At 46.6% G+C, this 17,535-nt stretch overlaps 2 protein-coding genes across 6 annotated transcripts in view; one reads left to right on the plus strand and one right to left on the minus strand.

Annotated features, from left to right (window-relative positions):
- The window catches only part of LOC137518095 (SCO-spondin-like), a 296,678-nt gene that overhangs the window by 152,536 nt on the left and 126,607 nt on the right, over positions 1 to 17,535 (minus strand). For all 3 annotated transcript variants that reach the window (XM_068235412.1, XM_068235411.1, XM_068235413.1), the window contains 12 exons: positions 14,764 to 14,980; positions 14,451 to 14,592; positions 12,372 to 12,548; positions 11,864 to 11,902; positions 11,209 to 11,658; positions 10,019 to 10,174; positions 9,748 to 9,924; positions 9,487 to 9,651; positions 8,106 to 8,285; positions 7,876 to 7,998; positions 4,405 to 4,534; positions 1,740 to 1,865 (listed from right to left, as the gene is read on the minus strand). In XM_068235412.1, coding sequence (XP_068091513.1) covers positions 1,740 to 1,865; positions 4,405 to 4,534; positions 7,876 to 7,998; positions 8,106 to 8,285; positions 9,487 to 9,651; positions 9,748 to 9,924; positions 10,019 to 10,174; positions 11,209 to 11,658; positions 11,864 to 11,902; positions 12,372 to 12,548; positions 14,451 to 14,592; positions 14,764 to 14,980 — 2,082 coding nt within the window. The remainder of the gene's footprint in view (positions 1 to 1,739; positions 1,866 to 4,404; positions 4,535 to 7,875; positions 7,999 to 8,105; positions 8,286 to 9,486; positions 9,652 to 9,747; positions 9,925 to 10,018; positions 10,175 to 11,208; positions 11,659 to 11,863; positions 11,903 to 12,371; positions 12,549 to 14,450; positions 14,593 to 14,763; positions 14,981 to 17,535) is intronic.
- Positions 1 to 17,535, plus strand: part of LOC137518100 (uncharacterized) — a 266,833-nt gene that overhangs the window by 89,737 nt on the left and 159,561 nt on the right. For 2 of the 3 annotated variants that reach the window (XM_068235420.1, XM_068235422.1), the window contains exon 2: positions 33 to 76. The exons of the other annotated variant lie outside the window; for it this stretch is intronic. The gene's annotated coding sequence lies outside the window, so the exon portion shown is untranslated. The remainder of the gene's footprint in view (positions 1 to 32; positions 77 to 17,535) is intronic. 3 annotated transcript variants of the gene reach the window in all.

A 17,535-nucleotide genomic window follows, 5' to 3' on the forward strand; every position in this document is an offset into this window, starting at 1 on the left:
AATTTAAAATGCTTTCTATGATTCTGTTGCAGGAAATGAACTGTGCTGAAGTATCTCATGAAATTGACAAGAAACTGTATGTAAAATAATCATGGAAGTAATTGAACTAACATGTCTAGAGCGTATTCTCTCATCAGTTTCTCCAGGGTAGACCCCAAGGGGTAGTGCCCTGTGAAAGTGACTTTTTACTTTTTAGTTTTTTTATGATTTGTTCAGTACTTGTATTTTTAATTTTTATTATATTTGTTTCTAGTCTCCTCCATTTAGCAGCCGCTATAAGCATGGAGGATGTATGATGTTTATATTTAACCTGTGACTTAACAGGGGATAATAGAATGCTAATATGTAATCACTGATGGTGAATCTGACCCACCCCTTGTGGGTGGGGTCAGTGACATAAAATGAAGGTGGAGGTAGTAGGTGGTTACACCTGATGAAGGGCGGAGCCCGAAACATGTAGTGTAACGACATGCAATAAACTGAACGCAAGTTCAAGCCTGTGGAGTGCCTCCTTCTTCTTGAATACAAGTATCACGTTGTGTAGCAGAGGTGGTGTACCTGCGTGAAGGAGTGCACCGGCACTTACTCTCCTGACCTAGGATTGAGAAACTGAGGTTGGTTCAGTCGTTCTCTATACAGGGTTAGGCATTGTGGGGATCAGTTAGGGTTAGGCATGGAAGGGGTCAGTTAGGGTTAGCAGTACACAGAAGATGCTGGTTGCCCGGCACTCAGTAATGGGGGGGGGGGGCAAATAGGTCCGCTACACCATATATTAGTATACAATCCCGTCCTGTTCCTTGCTACAACCTGGTTCTTGATACATGGAAGCGTGCAAACAGGCTATAAAAATCATCAATTCACCTACAGTACACACAAGACAGTCCGTGCACTGCTTCCTTAAGACAAGTTTATTATCCCATTGATTTTCATCAGCAGGTAGATTGACACATTGCAGTAACAGCTTAGGTTCATGTAGACATATTTTGGAACGTGCTGACCTGTGCCAAGGACGGGTGCGGGAGGGTGACCAGGGGGTGATAGGACTGCGCGACAGCCGTTTCGCGCCGGTGTGGCGCTTGTTCACGTGCAGAAGTCCTGGGGCCTACATGAACCTAAGCTGTTACTGCAATGTGTCAATCTACCTGCTGATGAAAATCAATGGGATAATAAACTTGTCTTAAGGAAGCAGTGCACGGACTGTCTTGTGTGTACTGTCAGTTAGGGTTAGGCATTGTGGGGAGATCAGTTAGGGCTAGCCATGGAAGGGGTCAGTTAGGGTTAGGCAGTGTGGGGGAGTCAGTTAGGGTTAGCCATGGAAGGGTCGCTTAGGCTTCAGTTGGGGAGGTCTGTAAGGGTTAGGCATAGAAACAGGTCGATTAGGGTTAGGTATTGTGAGGGGGGAAAGGTAGGGGTCAGTTAGGGTTAGGCCGGGGGGGGGTATCTATAAGGGTTAGGTGTAAAAGCAGGTTGATTAGGGTTGGGCATTGTGTTAAGGGAAGGGGGGTTGGATAGGGTTAGGAATTGAGGGGGGAATTGAGGGGGGTAGTCAGTTAGGGTTAGGCATGGTAGGGGTCGGTTAGGGTTAGGCATTGGTCAATAGACGGCTCATGTGAAAATAGGGTTAGATTAGGTGTAAGTAAAATATCTGTAAAATTTAATATTTTACTATTGTAATTACCACTGTCCAATAGCAGAATGTCGATAATTTCACTGATGTTTACTGATCATGTACCGCATACCTGAAGTGTTCCTGCATGCCTGTTCCACATGTCGAGTCACATGGTGTCCACTGCGACCACGCTGACCATCCGCAGTCCACAGAGCAGGCTGAGCTGTCACATGTCACCTTACCATCCTGACAATGACTGCAGAGGGGAACAATGGGTGTTATTCATGTCTAAAGAGGACCTCTATTACAATCCTAATCATTTTTTGAGCCCTAACAAAGTTACACTTCCTGGCCCCTTCCAGAATCCCCAGCAAGCGACAATACAGGGCCTCTTACCCCTGAGCTCAGTATTGGAATACTATCATCTCCCTGTGTCCAATCACACAAGTGATGTGGGACAGCAGCAGTAGGGGTGACATTGAGGGGAGAAGGACAGGAGCGGCAATATGGAACTGAAGAGACAATGGTTGTCTATGCACAGGGCTGGTTCTAGCTACAATGAGGCCCCTGGGCAAAAGTATTTTGGGGGCCCTCCCTGACGTCCCCCATGCAACCAAATCACCCCCAGGGCCCCTGAGTCGATCTATACACCCCTCCCCTCCGGGTCATACAATATCAATAGACGTCCATTATAAGTACCCTAAAAAGCATAGTGTACACACCATAACTGGAGGGGGTGGCACCCAGGGCCCTGGGGTTATTACCACCTTTGCCTCTATGGAAGCGTCGGCCCTGTCCGCGCTCCAGGTTTGGGGCCTGTACTTTCTGCAAAGATTGGGCTAATGGTTCTGGGTACAACCACTCTCTACCAGAACACAACCACCAGGTTTCTGTATGGGCAGGACATTGGAGCATACTATTGTGGCACAATTGCCAATTTAGTGAACTTTTAGCACCACCTTTACAGTATATTCTGATAGGACCTGGGCAAGGGCTGCCACTTAGTAGCAGACACTTTTGTATTAATCCAGTCAAGGTTTAATGGCCTAGGTTAGGGAAAGCGCACCTGAGGTGAGAGGAATATGGAGGCTGACATCCTGATTTCCCTTTAAACAATGCATATTGCTTGGCTGTCCTACTTATCCTCGCCTACATCAAAAAAGGGCGTCGGGAAAAAAGGGCGCGTGGTGTAAACGATAAACAGTATTATCGTTTATTGAAATATTGTGTAGAATTTCGTTTAGAAATAGTGTTTTAAGAATTTATAAATCACTAAATAATGTGTATGAGATCGGCAATTCTTAAAACGTTAATCTTCCGTATTTGTAAACTGAAACTTATATTTACGTTTGTTAAAACCCTCCCTGTACCTATCCCTAACCCCTAGACCCCCTGTTGCTGCCTAAACCTAAGACCCCCCTGTTGGTGCCTAAACCTAAGACCCCCCAGTTGGTGCCTAAACCTAAGACCCCCCTGTTGGTGCCTAAACCTAAGACCCCCCTGTTGGTGCCTAAACCTAAGACCCCCCTGTTGGTGCCTAAACCTAAGACCTCCCTGTTGGTGCCTAAACCTAAGACCCCCCTGTTGGTGCCTAAACCTAAGACCCCCCAGTTGGTGCCTAAACCTAAGACCCCCCTGTTGGTGCCTAAACCTAAGACCCCCCAGTTGGTGCCTAAACCTAAGACCCCCCTGTTGGTGCCTAAACCTAAGACCCCCCAGTTGGTGCCTAAACCTAAGACCCCCCTGTTGGTGCCTAAACCTAAGACCCCCCTGTTGGTGCCTAAACCTAAGACCCCCCAGTTGGTGCCTAAACCTAAGACCCCCCTGTTGGTGCCTAAACCTAAGACCCCCCTGTTGGTGCCTAAATCTAAGACCCCCCTGTTGGTGCCTAAACCTAAGACCCCCCTGTTGGTGCCTAAACCTAAGACCCCCCAGTTGGTGCCTAAACCTAAGACCCCCCTTTTGGTGCCTAAACCTAAGACCCCCCTGTTGGTGCCTAAACCTAAGACCCCCCTGTTGGTGCCTAAACCTAAGACCCCCCTGTTGGTGCCTAAACCTAAGACCCCCTATGGATAATAATGTTTTACAGACATTAATAAATAAAAAATGTAAATAAAAAAATGTAATTAATTTTTTTGAGCGAATAATAATGTTTTAGAAATGTTTTAGAAATAGTGATTTAGTATCTTTATAAACGTTATTCGTCACAGGCTCATTTTGTAAAGTTAAATCATCACAAACATAGTTATAAATCCTTAAAAATCTCCGGGCGCCGTTTGTTAAAACGTTAATAATCTCCGGCGCCTTTTTTTCCCTGTTCGGCGCCCGGTAAACGATATTTATAATAGGAGTGAATGGGGCGCCCTTTTTGTCCACTTGTCTCATGCGCCCAAATCTCCTGCCTCTAACACTTTTAGCCATAGACCCTGAACAAGCATGTAGATCAGGTGCTCTGGCTGGAGTCTGACTGGATTAGCTGTATGCTTGCTTCAGGTGTGTGATCAGAACCTGCTTTATTCGGCAAATGTGAAAAATATCACTCTGGAATTATTAGTGGTACACATGACAATGGAAATGGTCACATAACAAGGTTTTTTTTTTTATTATTAGTTTTAAGTGTGTATATATATATATATATATATATATATATATATATATATATATATATATATATATATATAGCCAACATCTTCCACAGAGCTTCCATCATTCGGCTCTCCCCGCACCGAACTGAGCGGCGCGGAAATAATATGCACCCCTCGTTATCAGTAAGCTCGCCCTCTGCTGGTCCTCACCAGACACTGCAGTTATCATGGCTGAATGTCTCTCCAGGCAGGTGAGCGCGGAGCTCCACATCACACCGACACTGGCTGATGTTCACACAGCCGCCATCTTGGAGGTACAGCCCCGGAGGACAGCGGCATCCTGCAGGGGACACAACAATTCAGAATAAGTACAGAACTGCAAAGATCAACCTAGATTTGCGGGGGGGGGGGGGGGGGGGGTGTAATTTATTATAAACATTATAGGTTATATGAGGTATGAAATGTACGAGACATGAGAAATGTTGAATTATGCAAGTTTAATTTGATTCTGTGATTAACCGGAAACGAAAAAAAAAAAAGTTGAACTATACTATACATAATATAATACGTATCATAGATCTTGGTGTCATCAGAGTCAACATTTTACTGGAGGTGGAAAAAAGTTGTCTAGGGAAAAGGCATGAAGACTGACCCTTGGGGAACACCTACACTCAGACATCCAGAGGATGAGATGCCAATAAAGGTGATACTCTGACGGAAATGTGTCAATTTTGTTGCACGGCAAACAGGAGTTCCATGCAAGAAATTTCATATAACAGGGTAGCTAGAGTCATCAATCTCCCTAAAAACAGTAATGAGTTATTCAATAAATCTTTCTCCAAAACCAGGGGATTATTTGCTGTCTTGTTACTGCCACAAATCATTCTTAGATGCTATATTTCTGTCACAGTGGATTGCCAGTGTAAGAGGAGTGCAAAGTCAGAGAAAACGACCAAAGCCATGTGAGAGACTAAGAACCTGAATTTGTCTTCTCTATGTGATTGATTCCAGTCTTGCTGGGCATATGACTCCACTGCCTTCCGCAGAAATAATTCCACCATAAGTACTACTGGCGGGCCGCATTGAAATGGTGATGTATTCTAGAATACTCAAAGTCCAGATCCAGGAACATTTTACGTTGGTTACCAGACTGCCACCCTCTTCAAAACAGATGGAGGACATTCTCACTCCAAAACAAGCCTTCATACTCGGTTGAGTCAATTTGGTTACTTGCTATAGTGATGCCAAGCTTGTACCCCAAGCCAGGACTACCTTTCATAAAAAAAACAACAGAGGGAGTCTAAGTAGCAGTCCAATTACACCCCTTCCCACAGCCACCTGAATTGTATCCCAGAATACCGCATGCTCCACATGACAACCACCGACACTTTACCTATGTCACATGGTGTCTGGCCTCCAATCACATGAAGAGGAGAAATGATGAGTGACACTTTGTGTAACAATCCCTCAGAGAAGGCACTGCAGGAGCCCAAGCTATTGATTGCATCATTGCAATGAATTGCTTTCAGAAAAGCTAAGGATCAAGGTGGCAGAAGGCCAGTCCAAATCACTACAGAATCATTGAAGAATTTGTGGGTTTGTGGGTTTTGAAATGGGGGTGGAGAAGGGTACGGCGGAGTATGTTTATATGCTTGGGAGAAAGGGGAGGGTCACAGCCTGCATAACACAAACCCTGGCCACCCATTTTAAGAAGACCAGTTGCATTTGACTTATTTCCAGTAGGTTCCTCATGACCTGGTTAACTGAACACTTTTATAGACACTTAAAGTGGTCTGAAACTCCAACATAACATTCAATAAAAATGTGTTTTCCTACTTTTTATTACTCATGCTGTTTTCATAGTTGCTTTTGTGCATAAGTAATATTGTCTGTTTACAAATTACAAGTTTCCAAATTGTAGTTTATTTTGCCCTGAAATTTGCCATTGCATTTTATTCAAACTGCTTTTTATTATATATTAACATCTTCTAATGAGCTATTGTGTGCTTGAAGCACAGAGAGCTTCAAATAGAGCTCCTTTTCACCTGTTACACTGTGTTTACACACATGTATCAAAAATTGGAATGCAAACAAAGATACTGTTATCTCCAGTTTGGATGCAGTTTTGAAGCTGAATAGCAGGACAAAGTGCTTTGTTTAACCATTTCAGTGATGTTCTGCTAAAAAAAAAATAATTCTGGGATAGTAGCTTTCAAGCTGTGAGGAATCTTTAAGAGCAAAGTAGAAATGCTGACTTTCAGACCACTTTAATGATGCACAGAATGTATGGTTGGAGAAATAAGAAAAGAACCATAGGACTGCAATGTCCTGAATATCAATAAAATGCCAGGTCTGGAGTAATAGAGGATGATCAGTAGGGACAAGGGCGGACCTACCATGAAGCCACCTAAATCATGTAATTCAGACGGCAAACTCAATGGGGCGGGGTTTGGAGAAACAGTTTGGGTCACCTGGAGCCTGCCTCCTCTCAGCTCTCCATCCCGCCTTCCTGGAACACACGCATCCCCGAATCCCCATCTTCATTCGACCAATTGTAACTGTCGCCTTCCTATGACAGCTTTGACAGAGGGGAAGCTTTGCCATGCGACCAATCAGAAGGGGGAGTTTGCACCAGACTGGCCAATCACAGCTGCCCGCTGCTCCTTTTTTTTGATAAAGTGGCCAGGCCTACCAGAGTGAGTAGGTAAAAGATCAGATCAAAGCTACATAAACAAAGTGCAGTTGTTTAACTGGTTCCAGACTGACGCAGTATGAATCTACGTCCAGCAGGTGGTACTATTGCTCTGACAGGACATCCTGCTAAATCGCGCGCCCCCACCATTACCAACGTTTTCTCCCTGCCGCAATACACTCGCCCTGCCGTCTCTATGACGGCAGAGCTCTGTGAGCCAGTCAGGAGCTGTTTTCATTGGCTCTTGTCCCTGTCATTACTGTAAGCCAATCCCATTGGCTTACATTGATTGACAGGGTCAGGAGCCTATGAAAGCGGCTCCTGGCCGTCCCACAGTGCTCTGCATCATAGAGACGGCAGAGAGAGGGTCCTGCGGCGGAGATAGAAGGCGTGACCGGCGGATTATTGCAGCGATTCATCGGAAGGCGGCGGTTTACTGTACTGCAGTCTCTGGTCCTTATGGGGCAGATGCTGCTGGTACGGAAGTGGTTAAAGAGGAACTACAGTGAAAATAACGTAATGGAAAAAAAGTGCTTAATTTTTACAATAATTATTTATAAATGGTTTAGTCAATATTTGCCCATTGTAAAATCTTTCCTCTCCCTGATTTACTTTCTGACATTTATCACATGGGGACATTTTTACTGCTGGCAGATGATGCCTGTGGAAAGAGATGATGCATTTCTGGCAGTTGGAAACAGCTGTCATTTCCCACAATGCAACAAGGCTCCCACAGAGTGATGTCAGGACCCTGGTGTGGGAGGGGTTTCACCACAAAATGAGCCATACAGAGCCCCCCTGATGATCCGTTTGTGAAAAGGAAAATATTTCTCATGGGAAAGGGGGTATCAGCTACTGACTGGAATTAAGTTCAATCCCTGCTTACGGTTTCTCTTTAAGAAAAAGAGGCACCAGAAAAGATTTAGTGGATTCTGCTAAACATTGGGAAAGCTGTAGCATGTATACACCAAGCCTGGTGCTGCACCCACCTTCCATACATCGGCCGTTACACAGGACCTCAGCATTCAGGCCGCGGCAGGTCAGAGGACACGGATCCACACGTTGAGATTCACACTGTCCAGGCTGAACGTAGATCATCTCTTGGCCGCAATCTGTGAACAGGAACCGTATGCAGGGTCACAATCTATCAGGAGGGAAATAAGCGCAGCCAACCCACTTCCTGCTCCCAGATGACTCTATGGCGACAGAAAGCACTTACCTTCTGAGTCTCCGCATGGGTGTAGGTTACAGGGCTCAGTCTGCACAGATTCTCCCCGGCACAGGAGACCACCGTTCTTGGGTGGGGGGTTTTCACACTTCCTGCTTCTAGATCGGACCCCTCCTTGGCATGAAGCATCACAGGCAGACCACTCTCCCCAATGGGACCAGGCACCATTTACTGCAGAGCAGAAACATCATATGGCTGGACTGTATGTATACAGAGCACGGACATCCAAATGGAAACCTAGGCAGGTTCCTGGGGCTTAGTGGGTTTCCAGGGGCCACCTGCCAATTCCTCTGATCTCTTTCCATCTGAGTTTACCAAAAGGACCATAAAGTGTCAAAGTCAAAGCTTCAACCTTGCCTAGGACCTCACTTCATCTTAATCCATCACTGTGTGTATGGCACACTGCCATATAAGGCAGAGTTCCCCAACCCTGTCCTCAAGGCCCACCAACAGTACATGTTTTGCAGAAATCCACAAACATTCACAGGTGAGGTAATTAGTGTCTCACAAGAGCGGATTACCTATCATTGTGGATTTCTACAAAACATGCACTGTTGGTGGCCACTGAGGACAGGGTTGGGGAACACTGATATAAGGGACTAGTCTTCACAAGAGATTAAACTGCCTGCCATACACTGAGCTTCCCCTAGAGGCCACCTCGCACAAACGTTTCCGGTCTGGAAGAGGACCTCTCATTCGAGTCCTATCCTCAGGCTTTTACTATAAACTTTTCACGGTGGCACTGATCTGCTATTAAAGTCACAGATCTAAAGGCAATTATAGCACACTACATTACAAGGTCCCTGTCATATGTACAGAAAATGTATTTACAGTTACAAAAAGATTTCTGTTTGTTTTGGAGCCTCACAGGTTTTCTTCATCAAGGCAGAAATCAGCCAAAGATTTTGAAAGATCATTGGATTGACTATTGGTTCAGTGTGAGGAGTTATAAGGACTTCCTGTGATTACAGGGCCGGATTACTGTAAAGGCCTCAAAGGCTGAAGTCTTGGGCGCTTCCGCCCAATGGGGCAGCTGAAGATGGAAAAGGGGTTGCTACATATGGAAGATGAGGCTGCAGATGAAGCAGGGAGGCTGCAAATTGGTTGCAACACATGGAAGAGGGGAGCTTCTGTTCAAGGAAATGGAACAGGAAGAATTAACGTGCTGTACATGGATGTTATGTATAGTAGAAGGGCCTGAACATGAGTAATTCAGACTAGAGTGGGGGGATAAATCCGACCTTGTTTGCATATGTTGCTGCGCTGATCTTCTATAAAACTGTTGCCAAGCTGTTGAGGTGCAATTCATAAGAGGTCATTGCACCTCACACTTGACTTCTGCCCCAGGGCTGTAGAGTTTTTATTTACATACCTGGACAAGCTTGGACAAAGCAGCTTCGGCTGTCAAACTGAGCTCCAGCACAATGCCCCCCAGGCAACCTGTCTCTGATGACATCCTGGCGCCGGAACTTCACCCCCAACCCACAGGAGCGACTGCATTCACTCCATGAAGTCCAGGGGGATAGGATGCAATCCACTGAAGAGACAGAACAGAATGACAAAGTCCAGATGATCCACAGAAGACACTTTACAGATGGCATTACAGACAAAGAAAAGTTGGAGCTGGACTTACCACAGTTCTCCTCATCAGAGCCATCTGCACAATCCCTGTGGAGGTCACACCGCCTTTCCGATGACACACACTCACCCGTGCCACAAGTGAACTGTTTTTGGGAGCAGCGGCTGGGCCCTGGTGTGGGGAGATGCCACATGGGCGTAACAGTGGTAGTCATTACTGCAGACGAGGTACCTGAAATGTACACGTAAAACAGATGAGACATCAGAAACTCTTGGAAGACTCGATACACCAGAAGAACTTTCTCAGAAGATAGGAGTGCACTCACCACAGAACTGCTCATCCGAGCCATCAGCGCAGTCCTCCCTCCCATCACAAACATCAGCCGCGTCCACACAGCCGAACGCTGAGCAGGCAAACTGGCCGAAACTGCAGGAGGTGCCGGGAGACACCGTGCTCAGATCCATAAAAGTGCTGCTCGTTCCTGCAATACAAACCGTGCAGCATCATGGCAGCTTCTACATTAATCCTAAGCAGCTTTAAGATAAAGTCCACATCAAGTGTTTTCTTTATGTTTTGGATGAAGCAAAGGAGGAAAGAACTTCTATAAAGTTTGTATTGCTGTCTGTAATACCCCCACCTCCTTGCATGTGACTACTTCCCCACATCTGAATTGCAATGTCCATAAAGCATCACTTCAGGATCAAGAGTGGAACCATACAACTCACTCCTTACATAGATATAGGTTAAAAGCGTAGTGTTAGAATAAGAGATAGAAGATTATGAACATATTACCGATAAGTTCATTATCGGTAATATTGTGTGCCGAAATGCCTAACGACTCAAACAAATGTACACCTATAGCTGGGCAGGTATATTTACACTACAAACCTTCATATGTATGAGAGGCATGAAATTCCTCACGGCCCCCTGGTCTAATGTGTCCCTCTTCACCTGGGCCACCTTCTGGTGGGAGCTCCACAGGCTCCTTCCCAATAACGACTGAGCCAGGCCCAGGCTTCAAGCTAGAATGATGTCCATCCGGCCAGACAAACATCTCTGGAGCTGGGTGGTTACTAGGCCATGGCGCAGTTCTCAGCGTAGGATACATTGTACTCATTACATGGTGAGATGGTGCGAGTGAGCTCATCTCACTATAGCTAGATGGCTTGGCTGACTCTAGTGTAGATGAAGGTTCTTCTAGAGGTGGTCCAGATGCTCCAGCAGAAGTCTCAGAAGGATATTCTTCATTTACAGGTTCCTTATCGAAGGGTGGGACTCCTGGACTACTAGGAGTTCCTCCTTGAAATTGTGTGGGTTCCACTGATAGACCAGGGTGACCTGCCCCTACCCAAGCTTGAGTAGATGATGTACTTTCTCCACCATATTGTGAAACCTTTGTACTAACTCCTGGAGCTCCTGAGTGCCCCATTCCTGGTATTTCTTGTCCTACACTCAGTGTGGTCAAACCTGTGTGTGCTTTGGTGCCATGTACATCTGTACTCCAGTTGTCCTTACCAGCAAGACCAGGAACGCCAGTCTGAAGGTGATCGGGGCGAACTCCAGGACTTCCAGATATGCTTTCTCCTGTGATGGCTGCTATGGGAGGAATGGTGCTGGTTATATCTTTCGTTAGTACTGGTGGAGCGGTGGAGATCCCAAGACTGGGAAAACCAGGGTAGATATCTCCAGTCTCTGGGGTTGTGAAATCCACTCTGTGCCCTGGTCTGTCTGGGACTCTGACACCAGGTTTTCCAGTCACAAAGTCTTTATCCTGAATGCCTGGCTGACCTGTACTCACTGGCCCTTGTGGCGCTTCTGTCCCAGTTGTCACAGTCAGAATTCCTGGGCTGCCTGTTGGCTGGGATGGGTGATATATTCCTGGCTCTCCAACATGTCCAGGCTGTCGAGAGGCTGGACCAACAGCACTGCCAGGTTCTGTGTGATGCCCAGGTGATACAGTTACAGCTACATGATGTGGAAGAAGAGAAGAAAAATGATCACTACTACTCTATGCGTGGCACATTATTTAGAGTTGATCTGGTGTTATGGGCAATATGCAGATCCATTATCTCATGTAAAAGTGTTAGTGATCGGAGTACATTGCCTGTTTATAACATTATTCCTCGCACTCCTACAATTCTGTACACACCATAATGAATAGAAAACTCACCTGCTGAGGGGACAGCTATGGCTGGAGAGACCACAGTGCCTGTGGGGAAATCAGTCATAAATTTTGGTTAGTGTCATGTCTAAGAGACCTCATGGAGAAGCATGTGATTTGTTTGATCAGCTGATAGATTTGCAAAGCTCTGATTTGCTGTGATCACATCCTGCTTTAGCACATGATCATGACTAGCAAATCAGAGACTTACATATCTATCAACTGACCACAAACGTCAGGAAGCAAAGCGGGACGTCGGGCTACTGCGGGCTGCTGGTTCAGATGCACAACTTAACCAACCCTAAAGCTGTATTGTCATCATTGCAAGCTGCAATGATGTGGTTTATCAGGATGGAGGTGGGGTTTCATGCCTTTATATTAGTAGCAGATTCATTATCGGTAAATTAAATGTCGTGTACTGTAACTACAGAAGCCCAAGGCCAGAGGGACCAGGTGTCACAGCTACGTAAATACTCCATTTATATTAAAGGATGCATCATCAGACAGCACATCTTACCGCATCCGTCCTCGTCCGAGAAGTCACGGCAGTCCTGTCGGCCGTCACACAGGGATGTGGAGGCGTTCACACACTCGCCACTCCGGCACTTAAACTCGCCTATCTGGCAGTGAGACGGTTTCACCTCTTCAATGCTAGAGACTGGGCTCCTGGTGACAGCCGTTACGGTGGGCTCTGCTGCAAGATTACCAACATACATCAAAATCAACACATGGGACCTCCCAAATACTGTGAGCTACAAACCCCAACTCTGGTATCCAACGCTGATGTCCTTGCAGCATATTCTGTCCCAGAACCCCGTGTATTGATATCCTCCATATCTGCTCCAGTATACCCTACAGTGTTATCCTCCACATATGTCCCAGCATGCCATACAGCAGCCTTTCTCAACCTTTTGGAGGAACACTGCAAATAACTTTTGGATTTCAAGTAACTCCTGCAAACAATTTTTTTGATCTCGGGGAACCCCTGCATTTATTTTGTCTTTAAAAGTAGGCAAGGCTGTTTATTCCACTACCACCTATTACAGCGTCCCTCGTTATACTGCTGCTCCTTATTCTAGTGCTTTTTATTAATGTGCTTATTATTATTCTGACCCCCAAATTAGAGCTTCTTTTTACAGTACCTCCTAAAATAATGTGCTCTTTTATACTGCCTTCACGATGGGGCAAAAATGCCAAGAAAACTCTGCAGAGTACTCAAGGAACTCTGGGGTTCAAGGGAACCCTGGCTGAGAAAGCATGCCCTACAGTGATATCCTCCATATCTGCCCCCAGCATGCCCTACAGTGATATCCTCCATATATGTCCCAACATGCCCTACAGTGATATCCTCCATATATGTCCCAACATGCCCTACAGTGATATCCTCCATATATGTCCCAGCATGCCCTACAGTGATATCCTCCATATCTGCCCCCAGCATGCCCTACAGTGATATCCTCCATATATGTCCCAACATGCCCTACAGTGATATCCTCCATATATGTCCCAGCATGCCCTACAGTGATATCATCCATATTTGTGCCAGCATGCCCTACAGCAGGGGTCTCAAACTCAATTCACCTGTGGGCCGCAGGAGGCAAAGTCAGGATGAGGCCGGGCCGCATAAGGAATTTCACAATCGCGGCGCTTCGCCGCCTCTGCCCGCCCCTCTCACTCTTCCTTCACAGAGAGGGGCGGGAAGAGGCGGCGATCCGTGCGGCGATTGACGGCAGGAGGGGCAGAGCTGAAGCTGAAAGCTCTGCCCCTTCCAGGAAATGCAGGCGGATTGCCCCCCGGGTGATTTGGGGGCTCTGCAGCCCTTGTTTAGCGGCGGGGATGCGGCGGATTACTTGGGAGCACTGAAGCAAACTATGAGGAAGCTTTTGCCGGTGAGGGCCACAAAATATTGTATCGAGGGCCGCAAATGGCCCGGGGGCCGCAAGTTTGAGACCCCTGCCCTACAGTGATATCCTCCATATCTGCCCCCAGCATGCCCTACAGTGATATCCTCCATATATGTCCCAGTATGCCCTACAGTGATATTCTACATATCTGTCCCAGCATGCCCTACAGAGTTATCCTCCATGTATGTACCAACATGCCCTACAGTGATATCCTCCATATCTGTCCCAGCATGCCCTACAGTGATATCCTCCATATCTGTGTCAGCATGCCCTACAGTGATAACCTCCCATATCTGTACAGCACACTGGTAGTGATATCCTCCAAATCTATCCCAGCATGTTCTGCATTGATTTTTCCCAACATATTCTACAGTAATATCCTCCATATCTGCCCCAGCACACCTGTAGCGATACTCTCCATATCTACCCTGGCATCCACTGGGGCTATAGCTTCTGTATCTGCTCTACCATGCTCTGCAGTGATATCCTCCATTTCTACCATATCATCCTCTGCAGTGATTCCTCCCTTGCCAAGACAGTTAGGACTGCAGATCCTGGGATCCCTTTCGGGGTATCCCATACTTCCATAAATGTATTGGGGTTTTCCATGTCCCCAGAAATCGCTATTCTGGGTCACACAATTCTCTCTCTTTACTCTGCACTTGAAGGGTTGGTAAGGAGCACAATCTCACCGTAGACGCATCCAATGACTTCACTGCGCAGGTAGACAGCCTTGTGATAGTCCACAGGAAGAATCCTCAGGAATCTGGTCAATAATGCGCGATCTAGTTCCCGTCTCACTGGACTATTACTGTCCGAGTTAGCTTCAAAGATCTGAATCAGAGAGACAGAGTGGAAAGTGACTATCACAGTCAAGGGACAACTCTGATAACGAGTGGAAGAGGGGTCAGATGGGACACAGCCACCTCCTATAATCATAACAAACCAAGAAACACATTATTATTAGTTTTGCTGCTGTTGTAGAATCATAAACTAGAGAGTTACCTGAGGTTCCTGGGCCAAAGCCTTGTCAACGCTGGTGTAGTTGTGGTAGAGAACCCCATCACTGCTGTACATGAGGCGGTATTTGGTGATATAACCTCCAGATTGACGTCCCCCCTGGGTGACAATGGCAGAAATGAAGGTGGGCTGCAGGAAGTCTATCTGGAAGTACGGCTGTTTATCTGAGTCGACGGGCCTCCAGCCAGGCACAATATTCAGTCTGGGGAGTGAAAAGAGGTAAAAAGGGGGGTTACTTTATTTATGCAAGAATCCCAACACTTTGTTTTATGAATATTGACAGGGAAGAGCTACCCCCCAAAAAATAGGTTGTGGATAGTTCGATAGTTTAGCCTGACAGGCACTCGTAGCTCCTGAAAATATTAATAATATTAATCTGAGGAAGCGAGCAGAGAGAGGTGTTATCTGTTCTAGTGTTCATAAAAACTTATCTCATGAAAGTTGCTTTCATCTTTTGAGTTAAGCAAATGTCAAACTATCCACAACCTATTTTTAGGTGCCTCTTCCCTCTCATTATTAACAATAATATTTATATAGCGCTTTTCTCCCTGGGGACTCAAAGCGCTGTGACCCTGCATTATGCAGTCTCAAAGGCTAGGGAAAAGAGGTGAGTTTTAAGCCTTTTTTTAAAGCTGTCCAGAGAGGGAGCCTCTCGTACTGATTGTGGAAGTGAGTTCCATAGAGTAGGGGCTGCGTAGGAAAAGGCCCGAGCACCAAATGTTAAGTGTACCCTGGGAATAATCAGCTTCATCTTGTTGGCAGAACAGAGGGTGCGTGGAGGGGCATAAAGTTCCAGTAGATCCGCTATGTATTTGGGTCCCATGTGGTGTAGAGCCTTGAATGTCAGCAGGCAGATCTTAAAATTGATTCTCCATTGTAACAATTATGAAACTTTCTCCGTGAGCAGCGCACAACGCGTGCGCTGACACGGCGGAAATCCTCCACTAGCGTATATTTGCAGGCACCCAGCAAAAGGTGCTACGCACCCGTAGAGGGAAATTACTGTCGGCAGATGGCGCTGGGGAGTGCAGAGGAACCAATCCTCTGTACCTCCACAAATGCCAGACAGGAATTGTACGAAGCGCAGAACGCAATCGCAAGGGAAGTCGCCACCCCGCGACCGCGCACACACAACAGCAGATACGAAACAGAAACTCAACCGCAAGAAAGGCGATTGCCAGAAGTGACACAAGGCAGATCAGAACAGAATACGAGGATAGCAAAGGCACAGCAAATCATACAATGAGGAGATGCGGAAAATAACAAACGCTAGCTAACCGTGAACACCGCACTCATTCACAACAGTGCACACGGTTATGCGCGGTCTCCACGTGATAAGCACAATAGAGACAAGCACGCCTAACTAACCATCGACAGACAAACATGAAACAGAGGACGCGAACGCTTGCTTAACGGTTACCTCACCGAGCCTCCAGCAAGCGGTCGTAGCAGACAAGACAGACACACGAAAAACAGGGACAAGCGAGAGATAGGATCCACAGCACTAGCGAAAGTGGCTAGCGCGATCCAGGAAGACAGAACAGAAGGATCCACAGCACTAGCGCGAAGTGAGTGCGATCTAGGTACAGAGTAGCAGAACAGAAGGATCTACAGCACTAGCGCAGGATGCTAGTGCGATCCAGGGAGGCAGAACAGAAGGATCCACAGCACTAGCGGAAAGTGGCTAGCGCGATCCAAGGAGACAGATCAGAAGAGATAGCTGGTAGCAACCGCTGCACCAGCTATACTCCAAGAACCGAGATCAGAACCATTTCCTGTCGACCACCGCTGGGACAGGACAACAGCAACAGAACAAACAAATAGATAAACAATCCTAACTGCACTAGGGAACCTGCCTAGCACAGTTTCCAGGAATTACTCTAAGCTGATCTTCAAACAAAGAGCATGGCTGACACTCTCCAGAGTGTTTCACAGGAAGACTCCTTATGAACAGCCAAGCATTGTGGGAAAGACATAGTACTTATAGTACACGCCTCCAATGAATGTGGCCAGGCAATTTGCATGACAACGTATGCAAATTCCTCTGCAAGCACAAGCTGCAAAACTGACACAAGCTCTTCTTTCCAGAGTCCTGCAGCATGCAAACCTAAACAATGGTCAAAAAGCTGCCTGCCTGCACAGGCAGCTAAGCGGATTCTCACAGCACCCTCCCTTCTAGGGTCGAATTCCAGACGACCCTCAAAACTGATATCTCCAAACCATTTTAACAGAAGACTCATGAAGGTCGGGACAGCCCGACAAGGTCCAATTCCAGAGTCAGTCCACCCAAAACTGACCTCATCGGAAACAGAAGCCACCGAAACATGCCCATCAGCACTACAAGTCCCAGCGTAACACCCATCAGGACTGTGGATACCAGAGAGGAAGCCATCGACACCCTCCAGACAATACCCACCACCTTCCAAGGAGCGTCCGAAAATACCAAACTTGCCACAATACCTGTTCGAAGTGTCCCTTAAAACAGAAAAGCCACCGTTGATCTTATCCAGGGTACCAAGCAAAATTTCTCCCGGAATCTCCCAGAACCTTTTGAAGCTCCACAGAGATCCCAAGAGGGCAGAACAATTACCAGGCTTACATGGAGAATTACAAAGAACCCCCATGGAACCAATGACAATTCCAGATTCAGAATTACGAGGACACCCATCAAGATCAAGACTTTCAGGGACCACTTCTGGGCATGCAAGCAGGCAGGCTAAATCAGAACATGTCTCCACCAAGGAAGCATCTGAGTAC

Source organism: Hyperolius riggenbachi, chromosome 5 (genome assembly GCF_040937935.1).
Source record: "Hyperolius riggenbachi isolate aHypRig1 chromosome 5, aHypRig1.pri, whole genome shotgun sequence".
Lineage (NCBI taxonomy): Eukaryota > Metazoa > Chordata > Amphibia > Anura > Hyperoliidae > Hyperolius > Hyperolius riggenbachi.